This window comes from Pundamilia nyererei, unplaced genomic scaffold, assembly GCF_000239375.1.
Source record: "Pundamilia nyererei isolate P.nyererei 1_Seehausen unplaced genomic scaffold, PunNye1.0 scaffold00221, whole genome shotgun sequence".
Taxonomy (NCBI): Eukaryota; Metazoa; Chordata; class Actinopteri; order Cichliformes; family Cichlidae; genus Pundamilia; species Pundamilia nyererei.
Window position 1 is genome coordinate 929,338 of NW_005187622.1, and position 25,076 is coordinate 954,413.

Below are 25,076 nucleotides of genomic sequence, written 5' to 3' on the forward strand. Positions count from 1 at the left end.
GATTGTTGGGAACCTGTTGAATAATTAAAACATTTCTGTGTTCATCAGGAAACTTTATTAATGTAAAAAACTTTTTATGTTCCCAATGTGTGAAAATAGTGTTCAGCAGGGGGCGACTCCTGTGGCTCTACCCAGAAATGCCAATGTGTGCAGATGTTTTTCTTTGGTGTTCTGCACCAGCACAGCTGTTCTCCTCCCAGATGTTTGATATGGAACAATATTACCAACAAACACAGAAAACATCACTTTTTAATGCAGAGGTACAATACACAAAAAGTATAGATTGTGTAAATATGTAAAAATTTTATGTCCTGTTCTGTATGTATATGTGTTTGGGTGTTTTTTGCTGCTGTTACAACCAAATTTCCTCCTGTGGGACAATTAAAGGTTTATGCTTTCAGGCAATCATGGCTCAAGAATTGGCAGTTTATCTTGTAATCGGAAGGTTGCTGGTTCGAGCCCCGGCTCCAACAGTCTCAGTCGTTGTGTCCTTGGGCAAGACACTTGACCCGTTGCCTACTGGTGGTGGTCAGAGGGCCCGGTGGTGCCAGTGTCCAGCAGCCTCGCCTCTGTCAGTGCGCCCGAGGGCAGCTGTGGCTACAATGTAGCTTGCCATCACCAGTGTGTGAATGTGTGTGTGAATGGGTGGATGACTGGATATGTAAAGCGCTTTGGGGTGCTTAGGGACTAAGTAAAGCGCTATACAAATACAGGCCATTTACCATTTTTATTTTATTCTATTATTACATACTATTTGCAATAGGAGATGATACCATCCCATAATCCACAGAAATGTTCATGAGACAGACTCAGATCACAAAGATGTTCATTAATGGTGTTTTTTATTTCCTGAAAGGCTGATGAACCCACAACTGAACTCTGAATGTCACGCTTATAAAAACTGCTCAAACATCTCAGTAAAAACATTTGAGTGAAGGTATGCATTTTGTAGTCCAATTTCTGGATATTGTAGTTTTTATAAGGCAGACATCCACTGTGTAGTTCAAACACCAAACCTCTCATTTATTCTCCTTTAGCTTGAGATGTTGCCATTGAGATCATGCATTAGGAAAGTGATGAAGAAAAGTACATCAGCACTGAAATCTTTCATTAAGAAGATTCATTGAATGGTTGAAATAAAAACACAGAAGAATCCAAAACAAATTTATTAGAATACAAAAAGTGTATGTATGTGTGTCACAGCAGGGCGCTCTTTGCGTATGAAAGCAGACATAACGATTGGTCAAATGATGCTTGTAGCTCCGCCCAACCTTTCTCCAACCGGGACAAGAGGTGGTTCAAAGCTTCCATGGCGGTGGCGTCCTGTGATAAAGAGCGAAGATGGAGCTAAAAAAAACAAAACAAAAAAAGTTAGCAGGAAATCGTGAAGAGACTTCCACAATAAAAGATGGCACAGTTGACGAGTGTGTTCTGATTGGCTAACCTTTAGGAAGAGCGCCAGGTAAGCGTGGGCCAGGTCAAAGTCCCGCCCACTGGCCAACATGCTGTCAATCATCTGAATGAACACTAGCAGGAGCTCTCTGGCTCCACCCCCCTCTGGAGCCAGAGAGTTGAGCTCAACAGAGAGCGCCGCTGGCCCACAATCCTTCAGGAGACGCAGCGGCTGATCAACTGCAGAGAGAGTATTGATCTCTGATCAGAACTCAGGTTTGTGTTTCAAACTTTGATGAAAACCATCTATTTATACTCTGATAAAATACAAAAGTATAATGTTACGGACAATATCAGATATGGACTAAAAACCACAAAAACGTCTTAATCAATCACTGGATAATTGATTCAGTTACTGTCATTACAGACTGTCCTCAGGTATAAAAAAATTAAGCTGTTTTCTTTCTTTATCGTTAATTTTGTTTTTCTGTCAGCTCAGTAAGCAGCTTTTATTTTGAAATTCTGAATAAATACCAGCTTTAGATTTTAGCATTAAAAAATAAAAGCATGAAGGTGAGCCAATCCTGTCCCAACTCACATGATCCCGTGGTCAGAGCTGACTCCAGAGTGCAGATGAACTCTGACCTCTGAGAGAGCACGCCCCAGTTCAGCACCTTAGACTGAGACACAGGAAACACGACTTTATTTACACATGATTAAAGTGCACATCCTCAGTTTGGACTAAAACATACTCGGGTCCCGATGTGAGCAGGTCCCAGGCATATGTTACCTGTGTTTCGTGCTCGGTTTGTGTTTGCGTCGCAAATCGAGGCGTGAGTCCGGGAACTGTCGGCAGGAAGAAGGGAGCAGCAGCTGGAGCAGCAGGGGCCGCCACGGGTTTATTCCTTTTCTACAAACACCAAATCACACAGGTGAGAGGTTGTTACATGATCAGTACTCAATCCTTAGAGACCATCAGCTGATTTGTGATCATGTAAAGAATTGATCTGTTCATGAGCTGACTCATCACACTCCCAGGTGAAGCTGGTATGTGGAAGAATCAACAGTATGTGCTGCAGGGAGGTTTTAAAAAGAAGCAGACTGAACATGAAAAAAACAAAACAAATATTTGATTTAATAAATACAAAGATGGGACTGGGAATCAATCACAGTCAGGTTTGTTCCTTTTTCACAGGATTATGATGTTGTTTTTATTTTTGGCAACAACCCAAGTGAAAAAGTGATCATTTCACTTCACGTTTTAACTGCTATCACTGGTTCTTATATTTTGTCCTCCCCACTAAAATGATTTTGAAATCAAGGACCACAGCTGCTCACAGTGTTCCTAATAAAGTGACAGTTCCTCACCTTGATTTCATCGAGGTGCAGCAGACTCTTCCACCGAGACTCTGGCAGCAGAGACAAAGTTACAAGCTCCGCCCCCAGTTGTTCAGCTGACTGATAGACATCCTCCTCCTCCTCCTCCTCAGAATTCACCTCCTGTTCTGTCTCCTCCACCGTGACGCCCGGTAAAGTCTCCACAACTGGTTGGTAGTCAGCTGGGAGGGGGCGGAGCCCCACAGGCCCACACAGGCTCTTATTGGTCCTAAAGGAGGACAACTGCACTGTGACTGGCTGATAATGGACTTTCATATGACCAATTGTGAATAAGAAAAAAAGCCCCTGATTGGTTGCTGTAGCAAAGGCTGCATTGTGATTAGTTCATACCAGAGGTAGAGGCCCAGACTGTCAACGTGAGCTGTTGCGAGGAAGTCACCTGTCGGGGACAAGGACACGCTCACTGGCGCCGTGGCAACCAGGAAACAGTCGACTAGACTGAGGATAGAAGAAAATGATGGATCTGATGATCAGCTAATGTCTCTGATTAGTTGTCCCAGTCACTCATTAAAATTTTCAGTCTTACCTTCCAGAGGGGAGGTCCCAGGCACGGATGGTACAGTCCATTGCCACAGTAACCAGCCATCGGCCATCAGGGCTGAATGTCTGAGGAATAAAAACATTTAGCTTCCTGTTAGCATACTGTGTGACATGTATGTATGCTAACACCTTCATCCAACCCACCATGTCGTTGATGTTGCCGTGGTGACCTGCAAATTTCCTAACGACTCTTCTGGTTTCTATGTCGACAACCACCAGAGTGAAGTCATCCAGTGCTAATGCTAGCATCCCACTAACAGAGAAACAGAGTGAGCAGTGTTAGGGAATGCTAATTGTTAGCATTCACTGCAGCTACTCATGCAGTTTATTAGCATCATGCTAGCTCCTAGCTACCTTTCCCTGTGTAGCTTCATGCTAGCCGGCGCATGGTTTAGTTTCATCTCTTCTTCCAGCTTCTTCGATTTGAAGCGCCAGAATTTCAGCAGCCAATCAGAGCCTGTGGTAAGGGTCAGCTGGTTCAGGGTATCCGTGGCGATGCCTCGCACCACACCATTGTGAGCTGGAGGAGCAAGACATCGGGGTTAACCTGTTACTACAGGGCTTTCTGAGCTTCCTGCTCGAAAATGACACCCAAGTTCACATTTTAATCCAGAAAATCATTAATCAACATATAAACATCTTCTGTGCAAAGACTTATGCTTCTGAAGCCAAAAAGTGAAAAATGACAGCACTATTCAGGCGTTGTGCAATTATTGACGGAGGTCTCTGAGAGCTAACGAGCCATTGTTTACAGTGTTACATGAAGTGGGGTTGGTTTGGGGCTCCGTTGTTTGTGCTTAGTGGACTTTTTAGCAAATACGCAACTGCTCTTTTAATCATCGCTTGTTTTCGCTGTGTTTGGTAGTTGTAGAAATCATTTATATGAGCATTTAGCTGAGATTCTAAGATTTCTGTGTATACATGTTCATATTTGCATAAAAGGCTCGATAGCATGACAGATTAAACTGCAGTTACCGGGGGCTTTGGGTTAATAAAATGAGACAGTGCTGCAATCACAGGAAAAAAAGGTGAACACACCTTTCTCATCGTCACCGTAGCAACCCCGATGCAGTCCGGACTGCAGGTTGTAGACGTCCACGCGGCCACAAGATGACCCAATTACAACAAAGTTACCACAGGAAGTGATGTCAACAGCCTGGGAGCAGAAACAGGAGGTCATGTGACCCTCAGAGCCATCCAGGAGAGGAGCTTAGAGAAACACAGGTTTAAAGATGCTATTACCGTAGCGATGGCACCCCTCCGTGAGCCTGGTGGTTGCAGATGGTGCGCTCCCATCGTGCACCTCTGGTAGTTCCATGTGGTTGTTGCTATGCGATCACGATGACATGCGACGATGCCGTCCCAGTCTGACTGACGAGTGACAGCTGTGAACAGAAAAAGGACAGTGTCAGCTTTAATGGAACGTTTTCTGTATGGACTTCTGCACAGCTTGTCATTGTGCTCACAGGAGGAGAACGCTGTGATGGCAGGAAGTCGCAGTTCCTCATACGTCAGTCCTTTCTTCTTCTTCTTTTCCTTTTTTTTGTTAACAGAGCCTAAAAGAAATAAATGTAAACCATACTCAATTAAAAAAAAAGATTTTTATTAAAGCAGCAGCATTTAGTGTCCAACATGAAACTGCAGTGGGTGAAGTCAGGAGGATGTTCTTAGCCAATAAAGGAAATAGGTCGAACAGTAGGAGTTCAGTTTTCTGTGTCATCATTTTTGTGTTATTGTTATCGAGAGGCTGCCGACAGACACACTGAGTCTGAGAAAGCGACTCTAAAATGTCACATTTTTTGAACAGAGTCTGATGGGAGGGCTGAGCTTACCATGACCCAGGTTCTTGTTGAAGCGCTCGTGGACGGTGGAGAAAGACTGCAGTGTCCCATCCTGACCTGCAGGGCAGGCAAAAGCAACACAAAACATAAATATAAAGAAGTTAAAAAAAATATCAGAAAATATAAACAGCGGGTTCAAAACAGGAGGACACAGAAAAAATAAAAATGGCACAATAAATAAAGAAATATGTATACTATCATCTGATCTTACCTGCACTTAGGATGTTTTTTCCGTCATTGCCATGGTGATGAATGGTGGTGGGCGGGGCGCTGTGTCCCTGACGGATCCTTAACAGTCTGGCTCCGCCTCCTTCCTGATCAAAAATCCACACCTGAGGGGGGAAAAGGTTTTCTACTGTTTTATATTTTGTTGTAATTATTTAATTGAGAATGTTGCTTTTCATTATTTTCTTTATAATATAAGTTATTTTTCTATATTTTCCTCAATGTCTGACTTTTGTTGGGAGTTTTTTTTTGCTTTGTTTTTATTATTACTGCAGTTCTTGTTTATACTTCTTTTTTTGTTTATTGATCTCTGGTTTTAACCCTCTGGTCAAGATGCAGTGACTCAGAGTCTCAGTTTCAGCTTGTGTCGAATGCACAGACTTCAAACTATAAACCAGTTTTTAAATCGTGTTGATAGGCCACATAAAACTAGAGTTATCATAAAAAATACAAGCAATGTTTTCTTCAAACAGTGGTGTTTACAGCGGGAAGAAATGGTAAAAACAGTGTTTTCTATGGACAGCGCTAGCAAACACTCTCAGCTTGGGAGTAAAAAAGAAAAAAACACCCCTTCCCCATCTATTGGTGTTAAAGTTTACCATGTCAACCAATCAAAAAAAATTCTACGGCAACATGTGACATTTGGTTGTTTAGGAAGAGGGGGAAGTTTTAGGAGCGACACCGGCGAGAGAGAGAGAGAGCGAAAGAAAGAGAGAGAGCGAGTTTTGATATGTGAGAGATTTGTGACATTTAGCGTGTTTGGAGGCTGTAGTTAGTGTGTAGTGTAGTCATTGTTTTGTTTTGTGCGTGAGTTATACTGCTCAATGTCACAGTTGGTGCAAAAAAGCCACCAAAGGCAGAATGTATTGTTAACTCTGTCTCCAGCTAAAAAACAGGAGGGCTGATCCACCTCCTGCTGTCAGAGCTGCAGGGTTTATGCCTGTGGTGTTCTCCTCGGTCTTATAGTGGACAGAAACTATTTTTTGGAGTAAACAATTTGTGTCCCTTCTTATTTGATGCAAAACACCTGATTGTTCCTTAAATAGTTTTAAATGGTTATTTAAAAACAAACAAAACAAACAAACAAACAAACAAACAAAAAAACACACCTGAGGCCTTGGCTGCATTTTTAGTTAAATAGTACTATATAACTTTGTTGTTTGCAAAACTTGTGCAATGTACAGTTTGTATTTGCATTTCAAGTTAAACATGTTTGTGGCTTTTACAGTAAAAATTATAACTTTTTTCTACTCGGATTTTATGTTTTTCGTCTCAATTTAGATCAACTGTGTTAATACAGTATGTCAAAATGAAAAAATAACTCTACAATCTGATACCAAACTGATACCAAACAAGGCAAGATGAACAGTTTTTAAAGATGAAATATGGAGATAAAATGAAAAGTAGCCAAAAATGGCCAATTATACCCTGGACCCCAGAGGGTTATTCATCGTAGTCTCTGATTTTAGTTAGATTTAGTTATTATTTAGTTATATGTAGTTCATTTTAAAAGTTGTATTTTTGTTGTTTTTAAATGGAATCACTTTATTCAGGGTTCATGCGCCTTTTTCAGGATCAAATTCAAGCACTTTTTAAGCACTTTCAACTAGGGCTGCTCAATTAATCGAATTTTAATCTAAATTATGATCTGGGCTTTCAACGATCATTAAAAATGACTGAGCCGATTATTAGCCCCTCCCTCGGGCTTGACTCTCGCGCTGCTCTGTGTGGCAAATCGAGCGCACCTCTCTGCATTTCGAACACGTGTCACAACAATTAAGAGGACCCGAGGGAAGCTCGGAAAGCTAAGCAGAAGTTATTTGGAGAGGAGTGACTGCCGTTGGTTGAAAAGAGAAGTAAAAAAACTTCAGTGGTGTGGAAACATTATGGGTTCACGGAGTCAGACGTGTGTAAACTTTGCTACAGTGTCGTAGCTGCGCCACAGAGCAACACTGCAAAGTTCACTAAACATAGATGTTTACATTTTTCATTTATGTTTTATATTGCAAACATTTGCACTGTTATCAGTATTTGCACACTATTTTATATTATTTTTTGACAATCTTTAAAGCCATTATTCAATACATTGTTATTGTTAAATAAATATCATCAAATAATCGAGATCTCAATTTCAGTGAAAATAATCGTGATTATCATTTTTGACACAATCGAGCAGCCCTACTTTCAACGTCCCTTCTCAAGCTTTTTTAAGCACATCCCCCCACCCCCCGTAACCCCCCCAAAAAAACCCAAAAAAAACAAACAACTCGCATCACCTCAGTAAGACCATGTGAAAATTAAAACAAATCAGGGTGAACTTAAACACCTTTGTTCACCTTTTGTTAAGACATAGTAAAAAAAGCACCACACAAAAATACTGCAAAAGGAAACGGTCGCCGTATACACATAGTGTATAAACTCAAAATGCACATTTCACTTAAAAATTAAGATGTGAAAATGTGAACGAATCAGCTTGTTTGAGATGTTCTTCTCCTGTTGAAAAAAAACCCCCAAAAAGAAAGAAATAAATGTTATTTATTCATTTTGACATAATGTGTCAGCACAATTTATCTAAATTCAGACATAATTTAAAATACGAGTAGAAAGTGATATTTTTGACTGTAAAAACCACCAGCATGTTTAAGGAATCATTTTCATAACTTGTAATGCAAATGGAAATTGTACATTTTTTAAAAATATGCACAAGTTTTGCAAACAACAAAGTCATATTTACCTAAAAACGCAGCCAAGGCTCAGACGTTATTCATATAACCATTATAACTATTTACAGAAAACTCAGGTGCTCTGCATCAAATAACAAAGCACAAATTATTTACGCAACTTCAAAAAATAGCGTGTGTCACTATGACACAGATGAGAACAGCACAGGGGTAAACCTGCAGGTCTGACAGCAGGTGTGTCACTCAGCGTTTACACTGCAATCTGCCTTTGGTGGCTTTAAGGCAGCAACTGTGACGTTCACTAGTAGAACTGGCACACAAAACAAAACAACAACTTCACACTAACTACACAAGACAACACACTAACTTGAGACTCCAAACATGGAAAACGTCACAAATCTCTCACGTATCAAAACTCTCTCTCTCTTTTTCGCTCACTCGTGCTCTCTCACTTCCCCGTCCTCCCAAACAACCAGATGCCACATGTTGCCATATAATTTTTTGATTGGTCGACATGGTACATTTTTCCACCAATAGGGAAGAAGTGTTTTTTCTTTTTTCACTCACAAGCAAAGCGTGTTTGCTAGCACTCTCCATAGAAAACGCCGTTTATACCGTTTCCTCCCAGAGTAAACGCCACTGTTTTATTCAAAACACATCGGTTTTACGTGGCATATCAACACAGTTTAAACACTGGTATATAGTTTGAAGTCCGCATGTTCGACCCAAGTTGAAATGGAGACTCTGGGTCCGTCGACCCCAGAGGGTTGATCAGAAAGCCTTAAGTTAGCTAGTTATGCATCGGGCTAATGTTTAAAGCTTTCACTTGAGTAAATTAACACTGCTAAGTAACGTTAGCTAAGTTCACAGCATATTCCATAATAGCGCTGCCATACTGCATCACACTCAGTTCATTTCAATCATTTCTCCAGTGAGTTTGACAGCAAAATAATAATCATAATTTTAAAAAATAGCGTGTGTAACGTACGCATACTGGAAAATTATTTACTAGAACTCACCTATCATGCGACTGTCGTTTTCCATCAAACACTCATTAAAACAGCAACCTGCAGGTATGTTAGCGCACTCATCCTCGACTGCCCGAGGGAGGGGCGGGGTCACACATTGAAACAGACGCAAGGCAGCCCAGGCGGGGAAATTTTGCTTTTACATTTTGCGACTCATTTTATTTCTCTATCTAATAAGAAAACTATTCAATCAGATAGTTGTTTGTGGTGAATGAAATAGTTACACTTTCAAGCACTTTTAAGCACCACATCTGAAATGCAAGCATTTTCAAGGATTTCAAGCACCCGTACGAACCCTGTTTATTCTTGTAGTTTCATATTCTATTTTGTTTTTACACTTTTAGCTGTTTTAATTTTATTTGCTGTCGTGGTTTTTGTTGTTTGTTAGTGGGATTGTGTTGTCATAAATCTCTCTCGCTTGTTTTGTTTTTTACCTTGATGGCGTTGTCGGCGCCGTTGGTAACCAATATCGGCTCTCCTTGCAGGAACGTTGCCCCGGCGATGGACGTTCTGTGGGCGTGTCTGTGCTGAGTGACGAGCTGGTGACGTTCTAAATCCCAGAATGCAATGTGGCCCTGAGGACTGCCGGACGCCACAATGGGAGGGCCGTCTGACAGACAGAGGTAAAGATACGGTGAATACGTGAAGAGAGACGGAGCCAATGGCAGCGAGCGCCACGGGCATGACATCATCACGTGTACCTGTTCTGAAAGAGAGCGATGTGATTGGTCCCCAGTCCTGTGTGAAGCTCATCAATGTCTCGTCCAGTCGGATGTTGTGAATAATGATGCGACCTGTTGCGGTGCCAACACCAACCACATCCACCGCAGGACTCTGTAAAGTTAAGTGTTCATTTACAAATCTTTCAAAATAAAAGAATCAGGTGTGTATTTACTTCCAACAATAAAAGTCTGTGAAGTTCCTGACCTGCTGCAGAACTGTGACTCCTGCCGACCAGCCAGCAAACGTGAAGAGCAGCTTACTGAGGATCAAACAACTTTATTAACACCTCATCACTTTAACATTAACACTGACGCAGGAATATGGATACACATGTAGCTTACAGTATTAACATACAATTTAAATATTTATTTAAAACACATGTACGTGTGTCATTTTTTATAAAAGAATAAAAAAACTTTTACGATTTTAAAATAATTTATTTTTGACAGCATGCTGCAGCAGAAGATACTTTTGTAAGAGACTAAGGCCCACAAGCTGAGACAGTCGAGGCTCCTTTGAACATGCTGATGGTAGTTGTGTCATTGTTGTGTCATTGGTGTTTGTATGCAGTTTGCACGTTTTACACAGTGACCATCACAGAGACATGGAAGGAAACCTAAAATCAGACAGACTCGGGGGATTTCTGAATGTGTGTTTCTGTCAGTGTTCAGAGTCGAGCGCTACACCCTCACCTGGTCTTGATGTTCCAGAGCTGCAGTGCACCCTGGGAGCTCCCCAGGAGCACCTTGTTCAGGTAGGTGCTCGGGTGCATCATGGCCGATACGTCAAAGGTTGATGGGTCAAAGTGCAGCCGCAGGTACACCTCTGAGAGGCAGAGAGAGTGAGGCATGATGGGTAAGAGCACATGTATGCTACAGCAGGTGAGTGCAGGGCAAGCCACACCACTTCAGACTCACCCCCACTCTGGACATCCCACACGATGACATCACCGCCGCTGTCAGCAGAGATCAGCTGATCACCCAGAGGCAGCAGCAGGCGCACTTCCTGTTCATGACCGTTGTAATGCATCACCACCTGTACGGAGAGCAAACTACTGGTTCATTTTTATTTTCTGCTCGTTTTTATTATTTAATTTTATTATTTAATTTAAATGTATCTGACCACAAAGAAAAAAATTATTCAAATAGAAATAAAACAGATTTTTTAATTAGTTATTTAAATAACATTTAATATTTTGTTTTCTAATTTGAATTTCAGAAAAGCAAAAGCACCAAACATTATAAATATTTTATTGTTTTTATGTTTGAAAATTAAATAATTTGTTTAACTAAAAAAAAAGGTAAAAGTCAGAATTTAAAATTAAGGAAAAAAAAGATAATGTTTGGTTACAGTTTTGGTACCTCTTTGTTCCTGGCAAAGGTGCTGATGAGCCGTCCGGTAGCGGCGAACACCAACATCCTGTCGGCTGCCAAACAGGTGATTTCATCTGGTAGGCTGTTACCTGGACAACAACATCATAATTTCATTACAGTACATCACAACAGAGCAGCCAATCAGAGAGAGAAATAAAATAAAATAAAAATCTAAGTACTCACTGACAGCAACGATCCCCAACCTGTTCACCTGCAGGCGACCAATACAATAATCAACAGATATCAGCCACAGCATTCAGGTTATTTTCAGAGTAACAGGCACTCAGGATGGACTCCACACAGGAAACTGATCAGAAATGCGCAAATAAAACAATACTCCTGATGGTATCAATAAAACCTTCATCGCTGATCCTCTTTGTATGTCTCAGTCATAACAAGATTATCATATCACTGAAGGATAACTCTTTACAAACCACCCTGATTAAACCTGGGTCTTAAAATGTGTTCAGGCTGCAGGTGCACTTTAAAAAACCTACCAGCAATCCACCAACCAGAGCATAGATCAGTAAGGAGTATAAACAGAGGGAGCTCATGTAACAGGGTCATAAATCACATTGTTATAATTACACAAAATGTGTTCTAAACCCCCAAACTGCTCCTTTTATACCTGACTTTTAGGACCTCCAAGCCTGTAGTTGTGTTCATTATCAGTTAGAGCCCCTCCTCATTATTTTCTTCTTCTTCTTTGGTGCAATACTATAAATACAGTGTACCCCTTTTGCCTCTCCCCTTTTCCTACAATTCCCCTGTGGGAGAGGTGGGTGTCATTTCTTTCCAACACCTTGAAACACACATAATTCATATTTAGCCACCCTGATGTTTATGATTGCAATGTTAGTTCAGTTATTGTCATTATTAAGCCTGTTTTTGTAAGATGTGATAAGTGTGTAGTATGTGTGTATCATAAATGTGTTTTAGGCGCCATAAATGCTAGCATGAATATATACTCCTTGCTAGCTTGGGAGCTGTGGTGGGTTGAGCTAACCCTCTTCCCCACTGTTTGTATTTGGTCTAGGAGCTGGAGTGGGCAAATTATTTACTTGGAGGTCTTTCTTTCTTTTACCTTTTTTATCAGGTATGTCGGATTTCATGTTGTTGTTTTTGTTTTATCTTATGTCAAATATGTTACGTGTAAATGCATATTTTATGTTAAATGTAAAAATAAATGCCAGCCCTTTTCCTACAATTCCCCTGTGGGAGAGGAGCTGGAGTGGGCAAATTATTTACTTGGAGGTCTTTCTTTCTTTTACCTTTTTTATCAGACACAACGCAGAATCACACCGGTTACACTCAGACGCTCAGATTAGATTAGATAGAACTTTATTAATCCCTCGGGTGGGTTCCTCTGGGAAATTAGATTGTTCCTATGGGAAATTCGATCACGAGGATCAACATCTTCTGATGAACATGGTTATGAAGCTCATTTAATACCAAGCTGGTTTCTTGAACATGCCAGTGCATTCACGGCACTCTAGTAAGCTCCAGAGTCACCAGATCTTAATCCAATAGAGCACCTTTGGGACGTGTTGAGACATCTGTATCATGGATGCAGCTGACACATCTGCAGCAGCTGAGTGATGACATCATGTCAACATGGACCAAAATATTTTAAAGCAGGAGGCCCAACCCGGTACCAGCAAAGTGCGCCTAATAAAGTGGGCGGTGAGTGGACATAACGTCATAACCTAAAGTAAAGCCACCGTAACCCCGTGTGTGTTTATAAGCAGTTATAAAGTTTCGGCCTTTCCCCGTCCTGCAGGCGGTCTTAGTCAGGTTTACACTGAGTGTGAGACTGTGTGTGTGAGCACGTGCGGCTGTTCTTACGTTGAACGTGTGGAAGCTCCGTCCGACCGCCGTCACCACATAGGACTCCCGGTGCTTCAAGTGGTACCGGAGCGCGTGCGGCACGTGGTTGGAATAAAGTCCCAGGACCCGGAAACCGGAGAACAAAGAGCTGCCGCCGGCCGGCATGTCCGCTCACCGGAGAACAGCACACCTGAGAGAGCACCGAATAGACAGGGAGACACAGGTAAACAGCAGGCACCGCGAGGAGCCGCAGAGAAAACACACACGAAGGAGCCACGAGGAATCAAGTCCGGCAGGAAACACATCCCGCCCACTCAGCAAGGTTCCGCTTCGGCTCAGTGCCGCCACCTGCTGGACGGAAACAGAACAGAACCGTGAGCGCAGAGGAGTCTTCTTCTTCTTCAGTCAAGTTTAACGGCAGCTTGCATCCAAAACTGTTGCATTATTGCCGCCTCCTGGCTGTTAATCGTCCGTCATTCCCGAATCCTCAGATCCTCTTGATGAGACCAGTATTTCTCAAAAAATGAAAAACCACCACTTTCCCTTCACCATGACTTAACTCTCTAACCACTCCTTCAAACGTAAGTTCCCTTCCACCACTCATTTCCCCCCACATCACCCTCCTGTGACTGGCATACTTCCTGCAACTAAGGAGTACATGCTCAACCGTCTCCATATCAGTGCACCCATCACACAACCCAGTCGGATGTTTTCCTATCCTAAAAAGAGTACCATTTAAAAGGGAGTGGCCTGTACATATTCTACTGACAACAACCTCCTCCTGTCTCTGCAATCCGCTACTCCTCATGGCTTCTATTGTGTTTTGCACCCTATATAAATGTCTCCCTTTTGTTTCATTATCCCATGCCATTTGCCAGTGCGCAGAGTCGGAGGTCAAAATTACAATAATAATATTATGTTGAGCAATTCAGACTGACTGATGAGAACCTGCTGGCACATGAAAGTATAACTGATGACTTTTATTATGACTTTGTTATTTACGTTAGAGTAACAGGTTATAGCTATTTAAATAGATAACAGTTTGAACACATGAGCCAGCACAGGTCCCATTCATAAGTTACAACACTGATCAAACAAGACTTAATGCTTAAAACCCTGCTAATGCAGATAAATGTATCAAATTTAGTATTAAAGTTGGCTGTAATACTTGATCCAGTTGTCTTGGTTAACTATAGACTGATCTCCAAATTTCTTAGTGCACTGCCAGCACCCGAACCCTAAAAGACAGAATCAACCTGGCTTGAGGGACACAGGCAGAAATCAAACAGGATCAAGAAGCTCTGAAGGAACATGGGGAACAATCAACCTACAGGACCTGAAGCTAAGTTCTACAAAGATACAAAAATATTTGAGTATGCAGATTTGAGTTAACGTTATGGAGTTACCTGGTGCACTAAGCGTGAGGAGAACTGTCACAAGCCATGCAGAAAGGCAAAGAAACCTAGGGACTGTGAGAAAATCAAAAGTGGAAAATTTGTATCAACAAGTCTTCTGCAGATGCTCGTGTGTAAGACAGCCAGTTCACCCTACAAGTTCAGAAGACAATAAAACATGTGAAGAAGTTTGAGAAGAATAAATCAGAACGGAGAAAGAGAAGGTCGAGACACTGGAGGAGATGAGGAGCAGAGTGGGTGAAGGAAGCAGAGCAGATTTGAGATACAGGTTTGATAAATACCAGGAGCTGGTAAACAGTTTAATACATGATGACATCATTATTGTCTAATGATGTAAGAAGGAGACTGTGAGCAGACAGAGAAATAATTCTATGTTAGAAGCTTAGCAGCTTATTTAAACTGACTGAACTCTGTAACACTGACCAGTTATTTCTCCATTTCATTAGAAAAGCTTCTGTTTCTTCTTCAGAGGCTTTAAAATGATTCATGATGATCAATAAACATATTGTATGAACAACATCTGAGTGTTTCACATTTTTCAGTTCTGATTAAGGTTTTTATAATAAACTGGAACAATTTTGTGTTTTTACAAAGTGAATAAAATTAAACAATGTCTTTTTACAGCTTGAGGAGACTTTGATAGAAACCTTCTTCAGCATGGAGGGCCAACGCTGGTTTCTGGCCCAGAGGAGGACAGACGTTACAGACAGGAGAAAAACCCTCACAGATTATCCCATCAGTGTCACACAGAGCAGGACTCCCTTTATGTCTGATTTGATGTGTCCAGCTGCAGATAATCAATAACCGGACTCATGGAGACTAAAGCATATCTTACTGGTGAAAGTGAGCGTCTGTCTCAGATTCTCTTTACCTCTAAACACCACAAATAACACGAGAGAAAAACATCCAGAGGTATTTTAATGTATTTATTTTAAATTTAAATATTTCTGTTCTTCAAAATACTCCAAAGTACTCGTTACGTTAAACATACTCACAGCTTTCAGAAGAATACAGAATGAAACAGTAATTTTATATAACAGATTTTTTTCTTTTCTTTTTTTTCTTGCAAATTGGTCCCCAGTAAGAAAACAGAAAGAAAGAGAAGATTTTCTGTGTATGAAGAAAACTTTTATAATTAGAGGACAGCCTTAGATATGAACAGCCAGAATATTTTCTATACTTTAAATATTTATTTCTTATAATCGTGCGGACAGAGTTCTGTCATTTAATACAGCAATACTTTTTTATCATCTAAAGAAATTTAGGTGAACTGTTAAAATTGAGCTTCTTTTTCTTCTATTAAGATAATTGAGGCATTTAATGTGCATTTTCAGTTCTTTAAACTGACACTTTCATTGGTTCAGAAAACTTAACCTCAAAGTTAGGCAATGCTCTGATGTCAGAGTTCATGCTGTTTGTGAGCAGCATCTGTGACTCTGATTGGTCCACATTAATTTAAAAAAGCGCTAACTGGAGACCATGTGATTTCAGAAACAAACCTCATGGTGGGACTGAGTGAGGACAGCTCAGCTGGTGATGGGATTTCCGGCTCTTTTTAGAGATCCGGCTCTTTCGGTTCGATCACTAAAAAGACCCGGGTCTTTCGGCTCCGAACCGGCTCTTTCGGCTCCGAACCGGCTCTTCAGGTTGTTTTGTTGCTTTAATTAATTTATTATTAACAATAAAATTACGCACAAAAGGAATTACTAACGTAAAAAAAAGTGGTTTTATTTATATATGTTTATATATAAATATATGCGGTGGCACCTAGAGACAAAATACGTACAAACTCCAAAACACATTTCTAGCATGAACTGAACTTCCAAAGCAGAGCTACTAGATCACTTAAATTACACAATTGAAAGCATGTGTGTATTGTTTGTGTATTTATACACAAGCACTCATATATATTCAAATAATAAAAAAAAAAGTTCATTTACCTGTTACACACCAAATCCGGTCGTTGGTACTTCCTGGCTTGTGTAGCCACAAGATAACAAAAGCTCAACACTGCGCCCAGCATCCTGGAGCACTTCTGTTGTCTTTTGTACGTGTTTTGAATTTTTATGTGCTTCTGAGTTTTTACGTGCTTCGGAGCTTGTACGTGTTTTTACGTGTTTTGGAGTTTGTACATGCTTCAGAGTTCGTACGTGATTTGAAGTTTGTTTGTGCTTTGTCTCTAGGGGCCACCGTAAATATACTTTTATTTATTCACTCCACATAAAATGTAATAAATAAATCATATAATACAAAAATCAACTATTCACATTTCAACTTTTAACTATTTAAATTTTCAGCTTTTTCCTTTTACAAATTTAAAGTGAAAACAACACAAAACACTGCAAACCACAACACAATTAAATTATAATATGAAAACAAAAAGAAGATGCATATTCTCTGTCATATGGACCTGCATGAATAAAATTTCTGAATCCTTTATCATCTGCAACCGAATATAGTTGTGGATGATTACTATACCTTTCTAATGTGACCTTGTTGTCCCTCTGGCTCTGTCCCTGTGCTACTGAGTGTAACTACCGCTCCCCTCCCCCCCTCTGCCCAGCGTAAACCACAAGGCTCGCGTGCAGAGTGAAGCGGAAAAAAAGTGCGAGAGAGAGAGGGTGAGAGAAAGAAAAAAAAAAAACCCCACGTGACGGCTCGCGATAAGGAGCCGGCTCGCGTCGTTCACGTCAAAGAGGCGGCTCTAAGAGCCGTTTCGTTCGCGAACGACCCATCGCTACTCTCAGCTACTCAGACATTTTGAAGAGTGACTCGTCGGAGCTGCTCAGACTCTCAGCTTCTGCAGACCAAAAGGTGAGAATCCGCTCGTTATTTCATAGTGATTGTAGCAGGTAGGAGCAGTGTTGCCGACTTAGCGACTTTGTCGCTATATTTAGCGAGTTTTCAGACCCCTGAAAAAAGTCGCTTTCACGTCTTTTTTTAGCGACTTTTTTTCTTTAAAAAAAGTCGCTAAAAAATACTTCTTCTTTTTTTTAGCGACATGTGTATTTTACCTTGAGTATTTTTATTTTGATACAGTTTTCTTTCAGAGGGAAGTCTGGTACTTTTTACAACACCACATGAGTTTCTGTCACAGCTGCAGATACTCCACAGAGACAGTCACATATCTGACACTGAGTCTCTGTTGGACAGGAAAAGACTCCATGTTGGTTTGTGAGTTTTCCTCAGAGCAGGTACACACAGAGAAACATGTCCAGGATCTGTATTCACAAACTGTCTTCATACTAAAAGTTTCTGTGAAATTCTCATAAAAAATGTTAACAGACCTCCTCAGGCGAAAACCTGCTAGGAGTAATAATGAGGAGGACTTTAAGAGTGTGAGGGGTGTTTGTTAGACAAGAAAATGGTGGAAAGACAAACTGTGTGGTGCTGAAGAACAGCAGAACAACACTTTTTACTTCCTCCATCTGAGGAAGTAGAAATTATTAAGTTTGAATTCAGACATCACTGAAGTTTATTTTAATCCATGAGAAAACCACTGCCTTTGTTCTTTATCTGAACATATGACCTTTTATCATTCAATCTTTATTACACTGTTTTTACAAATGCAACACTTCATGTTCCTGTTTCAAACAAAAGCCCTCTGCTTTATTGGACAGAACACCATTTATTAATCATGCTTTTATTGTTAAACACTGCAGACACTCGATGTAAAAAAAAACCAAGCAAAAACTCTGATCTATAGTAACAAAATACAATATTTATCCCTGGCTGAGATTTCATGCCCTGAAAGCTAATAATCCTCCATGTTAACAGACGACCACTGGAAAAGAAATGGAAAACCTATCAAAAGTATTAAATATATACAAAATAAATAAATAAAATAAAACCAGTGATAAACTCATCGTGTGAGGTTATTACTGTACATATAGCTCTTTAGTTTATAGAGCAAAGATATTTATTATGTCCATTTTCACTAAGATCACATTTTTTTATTATGTAGACACATTTATAAAGCTTCATATCTACCAATGGGGCCGTCCTCACAGTTTTAAAGTTTCATCTCTTCCTGCTCTAAAGCTGTGGGTCCTGACTGATGTTCATTAGGAGGTCTGAGAGGATTTACAGGATGAATACAGGATGTGATCTTTAGTCTGTGACACGACATTAAAGAGCTGAGAGTGAGTTTTAATCTGAACATGTGTGCGAGACACTCGGTCTGTTCTGCTGCTCACTTTGTTCATGTCAGAATTGTCTGACGTGTTTCTGTTTGTGTCCACAGTCTTCCAGACCTCAGTTTGATTTACAATCCAAAGCAAAAGGTCAGAGGTCAAGTGGGTCATCAGACTGTGCAGAGGAAACCTTTCTACACATCACAAAGGAAAATCTATAAAATGGCACAGAGTTCATTATATTTACTGAACAAGCTTAGAAAAAATGCCTTTTTATTCATCCAACACTTTGACAGGAATGAATCACAGATGAGAAACATCGTGAGAGAGTTTCAGAGCATTTCTAATGAAGTAAAAGAAATGCAAGAAAAAACTGACGCAGCTAGAAAAGTGGGAGCTGTTACTGGAGGAATTGGAGCAGGAGCCATCTTAGGTGGGCTCGTGTTAGCTCCATTCACTGGAGGACTGAGTTTAGCTGTAGCTGGTGTTGGAGCTGCTACTGCTGTTGGAGGTGGAGCTACTGTTGTTGGAGCCAACATAACAAAAATATGGTCGGAGAGTGGACGTGCAGAGCAAGTAGAAAGGTGGGGAGAAGAATTTATGAGAAAAGTTGAACCAATGAAGAAGAATCTGGAGGACATAAAGATGACGTGTGAAGACTTGGAGAAAAAATCAGCTGAAGCTCAGGCTGAAAACATTGTGACTGATGTGGAGGAGCTTCAGAGGACCCTCAGACGAGTGTCTCGCCTAAAAGAGATGAGTTCAGGACTTCTGTTTGAAGCGAACATCCTGCTGGCCTTTGTGGATGGGCTGGTAAAGCTCATCAAGCAAATCTTCAGAGTCACTGCGACCCCTGAAGAGGATCAAAAGTTAAGAGACGCCATTATCAACTCAGCTGATCAGAGTCAGAAGATCATTGAGGGGTTTGATAAGATGAGAACAGAACTGAGAAAGTTTACAAGAAATGAAAGAAAGTAGAAAAGTCACCTCCACCCCTCCTCCTCCACCCTGTGAGCCTGTACTGTTCACACTAACAAATAATGTTTTATGAATAAAGGATCATCAGACTGTGACCTGGACTGTATGAAGGACTTGTGTAGTTTGAGTCTGAAGTTTCCTCATGTCCTCCGGTCACAGACTGGATGTTGTTGTATATCCATGTAAAGCTGACCCACAGCAGCCTGATGTCACAGAGAGGTTGTATAAAGAGGGTCCATGGTCTCTGCTGATTTCCAACATTTGACTGTTTTTACTCCACATTAACCTGAACTCTGAGAGACTCGCCAACTTTCTTTGTCCTGGCTGTAAAATGTTTTTCATTCATGAGCTAAAAAGATGATTTCATTAATTTGGACAAACTCTGATTATAAAATAAACCCGAGAAACTTCTTGAGCCCAGAAACGAGCAACAAAAACTACCTGGTGGGAAATTCTAAATACATTGTTAAAATCACCTTCACATGGATTTAAAAATATACATTAAATGTTCAAATGCTTTAGTATGTGAATATATGTTTGTGTAAAATGCTGATAAAGAACTGAAAGTGTGCTCATCTACAAATGTATACAAATATTTGCAGAGTCCAACATGTCTGATATACGCCCACCACCTTTGTTACCATCAGACTGGTTTATGATGGGATTTTATGTTTTTTATTTACTTTTTCTCTTCTGCATGAATCGGAGCTTTAGGAATAAAAAAAATATTCATTTTCCACACAGGTGTTTCACGAAGAGCCTCTGGGTGGTTCATGTGGTTCAGTTCTGATGAGCGTTTTTATTGTGAGCTCAAATTAAACTAAAACCAAAACTAGGTGCGGAATAAAGAAATTCATTGGAATACAATTCGAACTGAAGACAACTTCAATAATTTTGTGTTCTATCATTATCCAATCCTATATTTGGAGATTGGCATGATAGGGGCATTACATGTTTCAGTGATGTGCTCTTTGATAATAACTTTGCATCTTTTGCTCAGCTTTCTGAAAACTTTAATCTCCCACAAACACATTTTTTTCAGATATCTGAGATTTTCTCCAATATCAGAAACCAAACTTTCTGGTAGCACCAGCTGCAAGTTCAGGGGATATGCTCCTTACTCTAGTTCATAGCTGGACTGGCCATCGGGCATACCGGGCATTTGCCCGGTGGGGCGCTGGCAATTTTTTGTTTTTATGGGCCGATGGATTTTTTTTTGGAAGGGTATAAATAATGAAAGGTGTTGGATTGGCCAGTTGGTCATGATCGACTCTGGGCTGGACCAATTACAGCCGAGGAGGTCGGATGCACCCTCCCCTTTGTTTAGCAATCTTATAGACGAACTAAAGAAAATGGAGAACAAAAAAAGAAAAGGAGGTGCAGAAAAAATTAGGGCCAAAAAGAAACAAGCCCTTCAGGCAGACGCTGCCAAATGTGTAAAAATAACTAAATTGTTTGGTGGTGGCTAGGGCGGAGATTCCACAGATTTAGCAACATCAGCAGGTGGATGAGGGAAGGGGAGGCAAGAGGAGGAGAGACCAGAGGCGGCCGCCGGTCCGAGTGTCAGGCAGGACTGGGACAAAAAATCGGCCGGGGCATTTTGACTAGAGACCGGCCCATCAGGCATTATAGGAAAAGCCATAAAGCCTTTGCATGAAAACAACTGCTTTGATGTACACTGCCTTGTTGGTATATATGCATCAATCTAATAAACTTAAACCTACACCATCCTCCTTATTCTGGATTTTAAACAGTACACAGTGGAAACAAAAAGACTGCTTGGTCAAGTTAACCTCCTGAACTCTCTACAACACATGGTAGAAACCTGAAATTAAGACCAAGAACACTAGAGGTGAGACATGATCATTAATTAATATTAAAATTAATAAATGACAGATTTAGTGATATTTTCATAAACTATTTACCAAAACAATACAAAACAGCATGATAGCACAATATATTTTTAACACAGCAACCTTTAAATATGAAAGGAGACAGAGAAAGAAAGGTGAGAAAGAAGAATAAGAATAACACTTAATTGAGTTTTTGATGGCATTTTACACACAGTACTAATACAGTATCTAGAAAATATGGGAAAATACTGGCATCATATACAGTACTTACTTCTGAAAAAATTATATGGGACCCTGAAAAACAGGACACAAGTGAAAGGACAAAGGACAGTGATGGACTTGCTCAGATGATCACAGTACTGGCATTTTTATTCCACAAAATTAGAGGAATCATATACAACAGTACTTACGCTGATGAACTTAAAAAGTTGAATGGTCTAGAGCAGCGGTCCCCAACCCCCGGGCTCGGACAGGTACCGGTCCATGAGTCGTTTGGTACCGGGCCGCGAGAGTTGAGGCTCAGGTGTGAAATGTATGGTTTTCAGGGTTTTTATCGTTTTTCAGCGTTATTTTGTTAACGGTTTTATCGTTTACTCGGTTTTCCTGGGTCTTTTCACTTGTGTTATGAATAAATTTTCTTTTTTACGGTACCGGTACTAGTTTTATTTTGTTGTATTCATCCGTGACACCTTAAAGGCCGGTCCATGAAAATATTGTCGGGCATAAACCGGTCTGTGGCGCAAAAAAGGTTGGGGACCGCTGGTCTAGAGAACCTCTTAAACAAACAAACAATGTATGATTAGACCCTGACAAACAGGACAGAATGGAACAAAGATTAGATGAATATTAAAATCTATAAAGGACAGATTGTGATTGAATTGTATCGCCAAAGACCATTCACTCATCGATAAAAGGTCACCTACAACACTTCCACAGCAGCAACACTGAACAGATCTTAAGACATGGAAACCTTTAAGAAGTGAAAGGACAGACAGTGAAGGTTGAGAAAGAATTGCACTTAATAGATTTTTTCCAGATGATGACAGTACTGGTATGCTTACTCTAGAAAAATGGTTGAATCATATTCCATATAGTACTTACTTAAAATGAACACACTTCAGTCCTTAAATGACTGACAGCATCTGAAATGAAACAATGACAGATTAAGACTGTAAGAATATATGTTTATAAATGCCTAATACTCCAATCTCATATTTATTCGATCTATTAAGATGGACAAATTCTAAGCATTTACTGAGCACTTGACTTGTCTGAAGTGAAGGTAGATACTAAACGTATTCATTTGACTGTACTTTAGGCAATAACAATAAAGCTGAATTTAATATTAACAATAGATAATTAGGAATGTTTTGCTCATTTTTATTTCACCTCACCAGGTTACAAAAGGAGCTTTCTCAGCAGGTCGCTCTTCTCAGCTACCCTGTCAATGACCATGTCAGAGTCCAATGACATGAGCATGTCCTTTTCAGTGGCCATCAGCATAAACATCTCCAGCTTGTTTGCAGACAGGCTGCTTCGGAGTCTGCTTTTAATGAACTTGAGTGTAGAGAATGTTCTTTCACAGGCAACCTGAGTGAGGGAGAGGGTCAGCAGGTACTTGTATGCCAGCCCAAGGAGACGATAGGCATCAGACAGCATGTTGAACCGCCTGAGTATTTGATAGCAGCACAGTGGGCAATTTTTGCAAGAACCACAGCTTTTGGTCACAATTTCACTTTCTTCGTCCCATTCTTCAGATCTGTCCTTTGCTGTTCTGGTCCTGTAGTCATCTACATGTAATGTCTTAAGCCTTTCCCACTGTTCAGCAAAACGTTTCAGTTCTGACTGACAGCAAAAACACAATTTTCTACTGTGTGACATAAGCTCTTACTGGTGTCCTCAGTGTTGAGGTGTAGGAAAGGGTGTGGAGAGCAAACACAGTTACAAAGAAACAAATATTATTTGATATTTTTGACCCCTTTAACCGCCATCTTCACCTGAAACAGTATCTATGTGATATAAAGTGATACCAAGAAGGCAGAGATGAATGAGATGAATGAGATCTCCATTTTCACATGCCTGCAGCTGTCATGTTGAAAGTGAAACAGAAATAGGAGAGGCAGAGGAGGGACCATAACACTACTGAACAATATGATTTCCTTGAAATGGCAGAGAAACTCTGACTTCCTCCCTCCACTCCAAACAGGTTTGCTCCATTTAGCTAACATGTCCTTTGCATTAGCATTTTTATAGGTGATGTTTGTTCAGAATTTCAAGGTGGATGGCATTTCAGCAGTAAAAACTCCACATGTCACAAGTTATTAATAAACACACTCCTGCCATTTAGCCATACTGGAGGTTGAGGTGTGGCCTGCTTGATGTATGGAAAGAGTCTGTGGCTGAACACTGCATTCTGAGACTGTGTCTAAGAGCCAGGTCTTGGTGAAAATTAGCGTTCAGCACTCTCTTATTTTGCACTGTGTTGTAATCCTGACTCTAAGCTCATCCAGTTTGTTTTCCAGAAACCATATGTTGGCTAGCAAGAGGCTGGGTAGTGATGGTCAGTTAGCACAACCTTTTTGCCTTCCTGGGGGGCAGAGGACAGATGTGGGAGTGAACCAAAAATTGTAGATCTGGTGGCATAAAGCCAGGAATTCAAAAGATTGTGTGAGTTGGTGGTGTCCAACAGTACCTGTCCGTTGTATCATTGCAACACATGGCATTTGCACACTGTAGAAAATGCAGTAAACAAAAGAAATAAAGAATAAAGCTGGTATTCAAGAGTGGCACAGAGAAACACTTCTGCCTCAGGGAGGTACCACAATAGCTATTAAGTCTAATAATTAATTAAATAATTAAATGCCACGTGGAGGCTATCAATTTCAAACTAGCAATCATCCTGCTTTAACCAGGTTTTTGTAAGGCAGAGTAAATTAATCTGTTCATCACTAAATTAATTTACTAACAGGGACAGGAAAAAAATCTCTCTCTTCAATGTCTGAAGCATTTGTTCATTATTTTTGATTTGTTTTTGGTGGTCTGGTATGTTGCTCCTCACTGTCACCCAGGCAGTCTGGTTTCCCAGCTGTTCAGGACAATCAGTCAGAAGAGAGTTAGCCTTGGTCCAATGAATACAGGGGCCTGGGAAGCTGCAATATGACCTAGGATGCAATTGATAGTCATTGAGCCTCCCCTCAAAGATAAAAATGGGCTAAACATATTACAAATATCGTTATTACTAAAGAAAGCAGAGGAGTAATGAAAAATTTGACACACTGAGCAAAAAAGCGCAGGAGGAGCAGGTGGAAGACGATGTGAGTGAAGTTGCCCCCCCCCAATTCTTCATACCCAACGATAGTGGATTTGCTGGTTTGTGCTGCAAAAATTGTAATTTGTGCTGTTTCTGTTGTAAAGATATTAATGAACATGTAAAGGTCAAAAGGTCAAACAGGCCCCCCACATTGACCAAATTAAAAAAAGAATTGATGTCAAACATTTGCAAAATTTTTTCATTTGTGCCGTTATCATTGTGCAACTCTCATAGACAACATTTTTACAAATGACATTGAAAATAAGACTGTAAGTGGACTCCTGATTAACGACATAAGTGACCATCTTCCAATTTTTACAATCTATGATAGGAATTACAAGATCAATAAAATGGACAGT

The 25,076-nt window shown here is 40.4% G+C and overlaps 1 protein-coding gene and 1 pseudogene across 1 annotated transcript; one reads left to right on the forward strand and one right to left on the reverse strand.

The window, feature by feature from the left end:
* Positions 1–878: 878 nt before the first annotated feature.
* On the reverse strand, positions 879–13,379 carry wdr36 (WD repeat domain 36). Its single transcript, XM_005748428.2, has 22 exons — positions 13,047–13,379; positions 11,385–11,412; positions 11,190–11,290; positions 10,746–10,863; positions 10,521–10,653; positions 10,033–10,087; positions 9,807–9,939; positions 9,540–9,715; positions 5,383–5,503; positions 5,163–5,228; positions 4,797–4,886; positions 4,573–4,715; positions 4,369–4,486; positions 3,685–3,850; positions 3,475–3,583; positions 3,317–3,396; positions 3,121–3,228; positions 2,761–2,998; positions 2,183–2,302; positions 1,991–2,072; positions 1,445–1,632; positions 879–1,347 (listed from the first exon to the last, which is right to left on the reverse strand). Exons 1-22 carry the CDS (start codon positions 13,191–13,193, stop codon positions 1,198–1,200), a joined length of 2,670 nt encoding a protein of 889 aa, XP_005748485.1. The 5' UTR covers positions 13,194–13,379; the 3' UTR covers positions 879–1,197.
* Positions 13,380–19,194: 5,815 nt separating this feature from the next.
* The window catches only part of LOC102207464 (uncharacterized), a 37,226-nt pseudogene continuing 31,344 nt past the window's right edge, over positions 19,195–25,076 (forward strand).

Coding starts and splice junctions, on each gene's coding strand:
- wdr36 (XM_005748428.2), bottom strand. CDS start 13,193: ATGCCGGCCGGCGGCAGCTCTTTGTTCTCCGGTTTCCGGGTCCTGGGA. Junction 11,413..13,046: donor GGAGCTTCCACACGTTCAAC/GTAAGAACAGCC, acceptor GGTCGCCTGCAG/GTGAACAGGTTGGGGATCGT. Junction 10,654..10,745: donor GTGGGATGTCCAGAGTGGGG/GTGAGTCTGAAG, acceptor TCTGCCTCTCAG/AGGTGTACCTGCGGCTGCAC.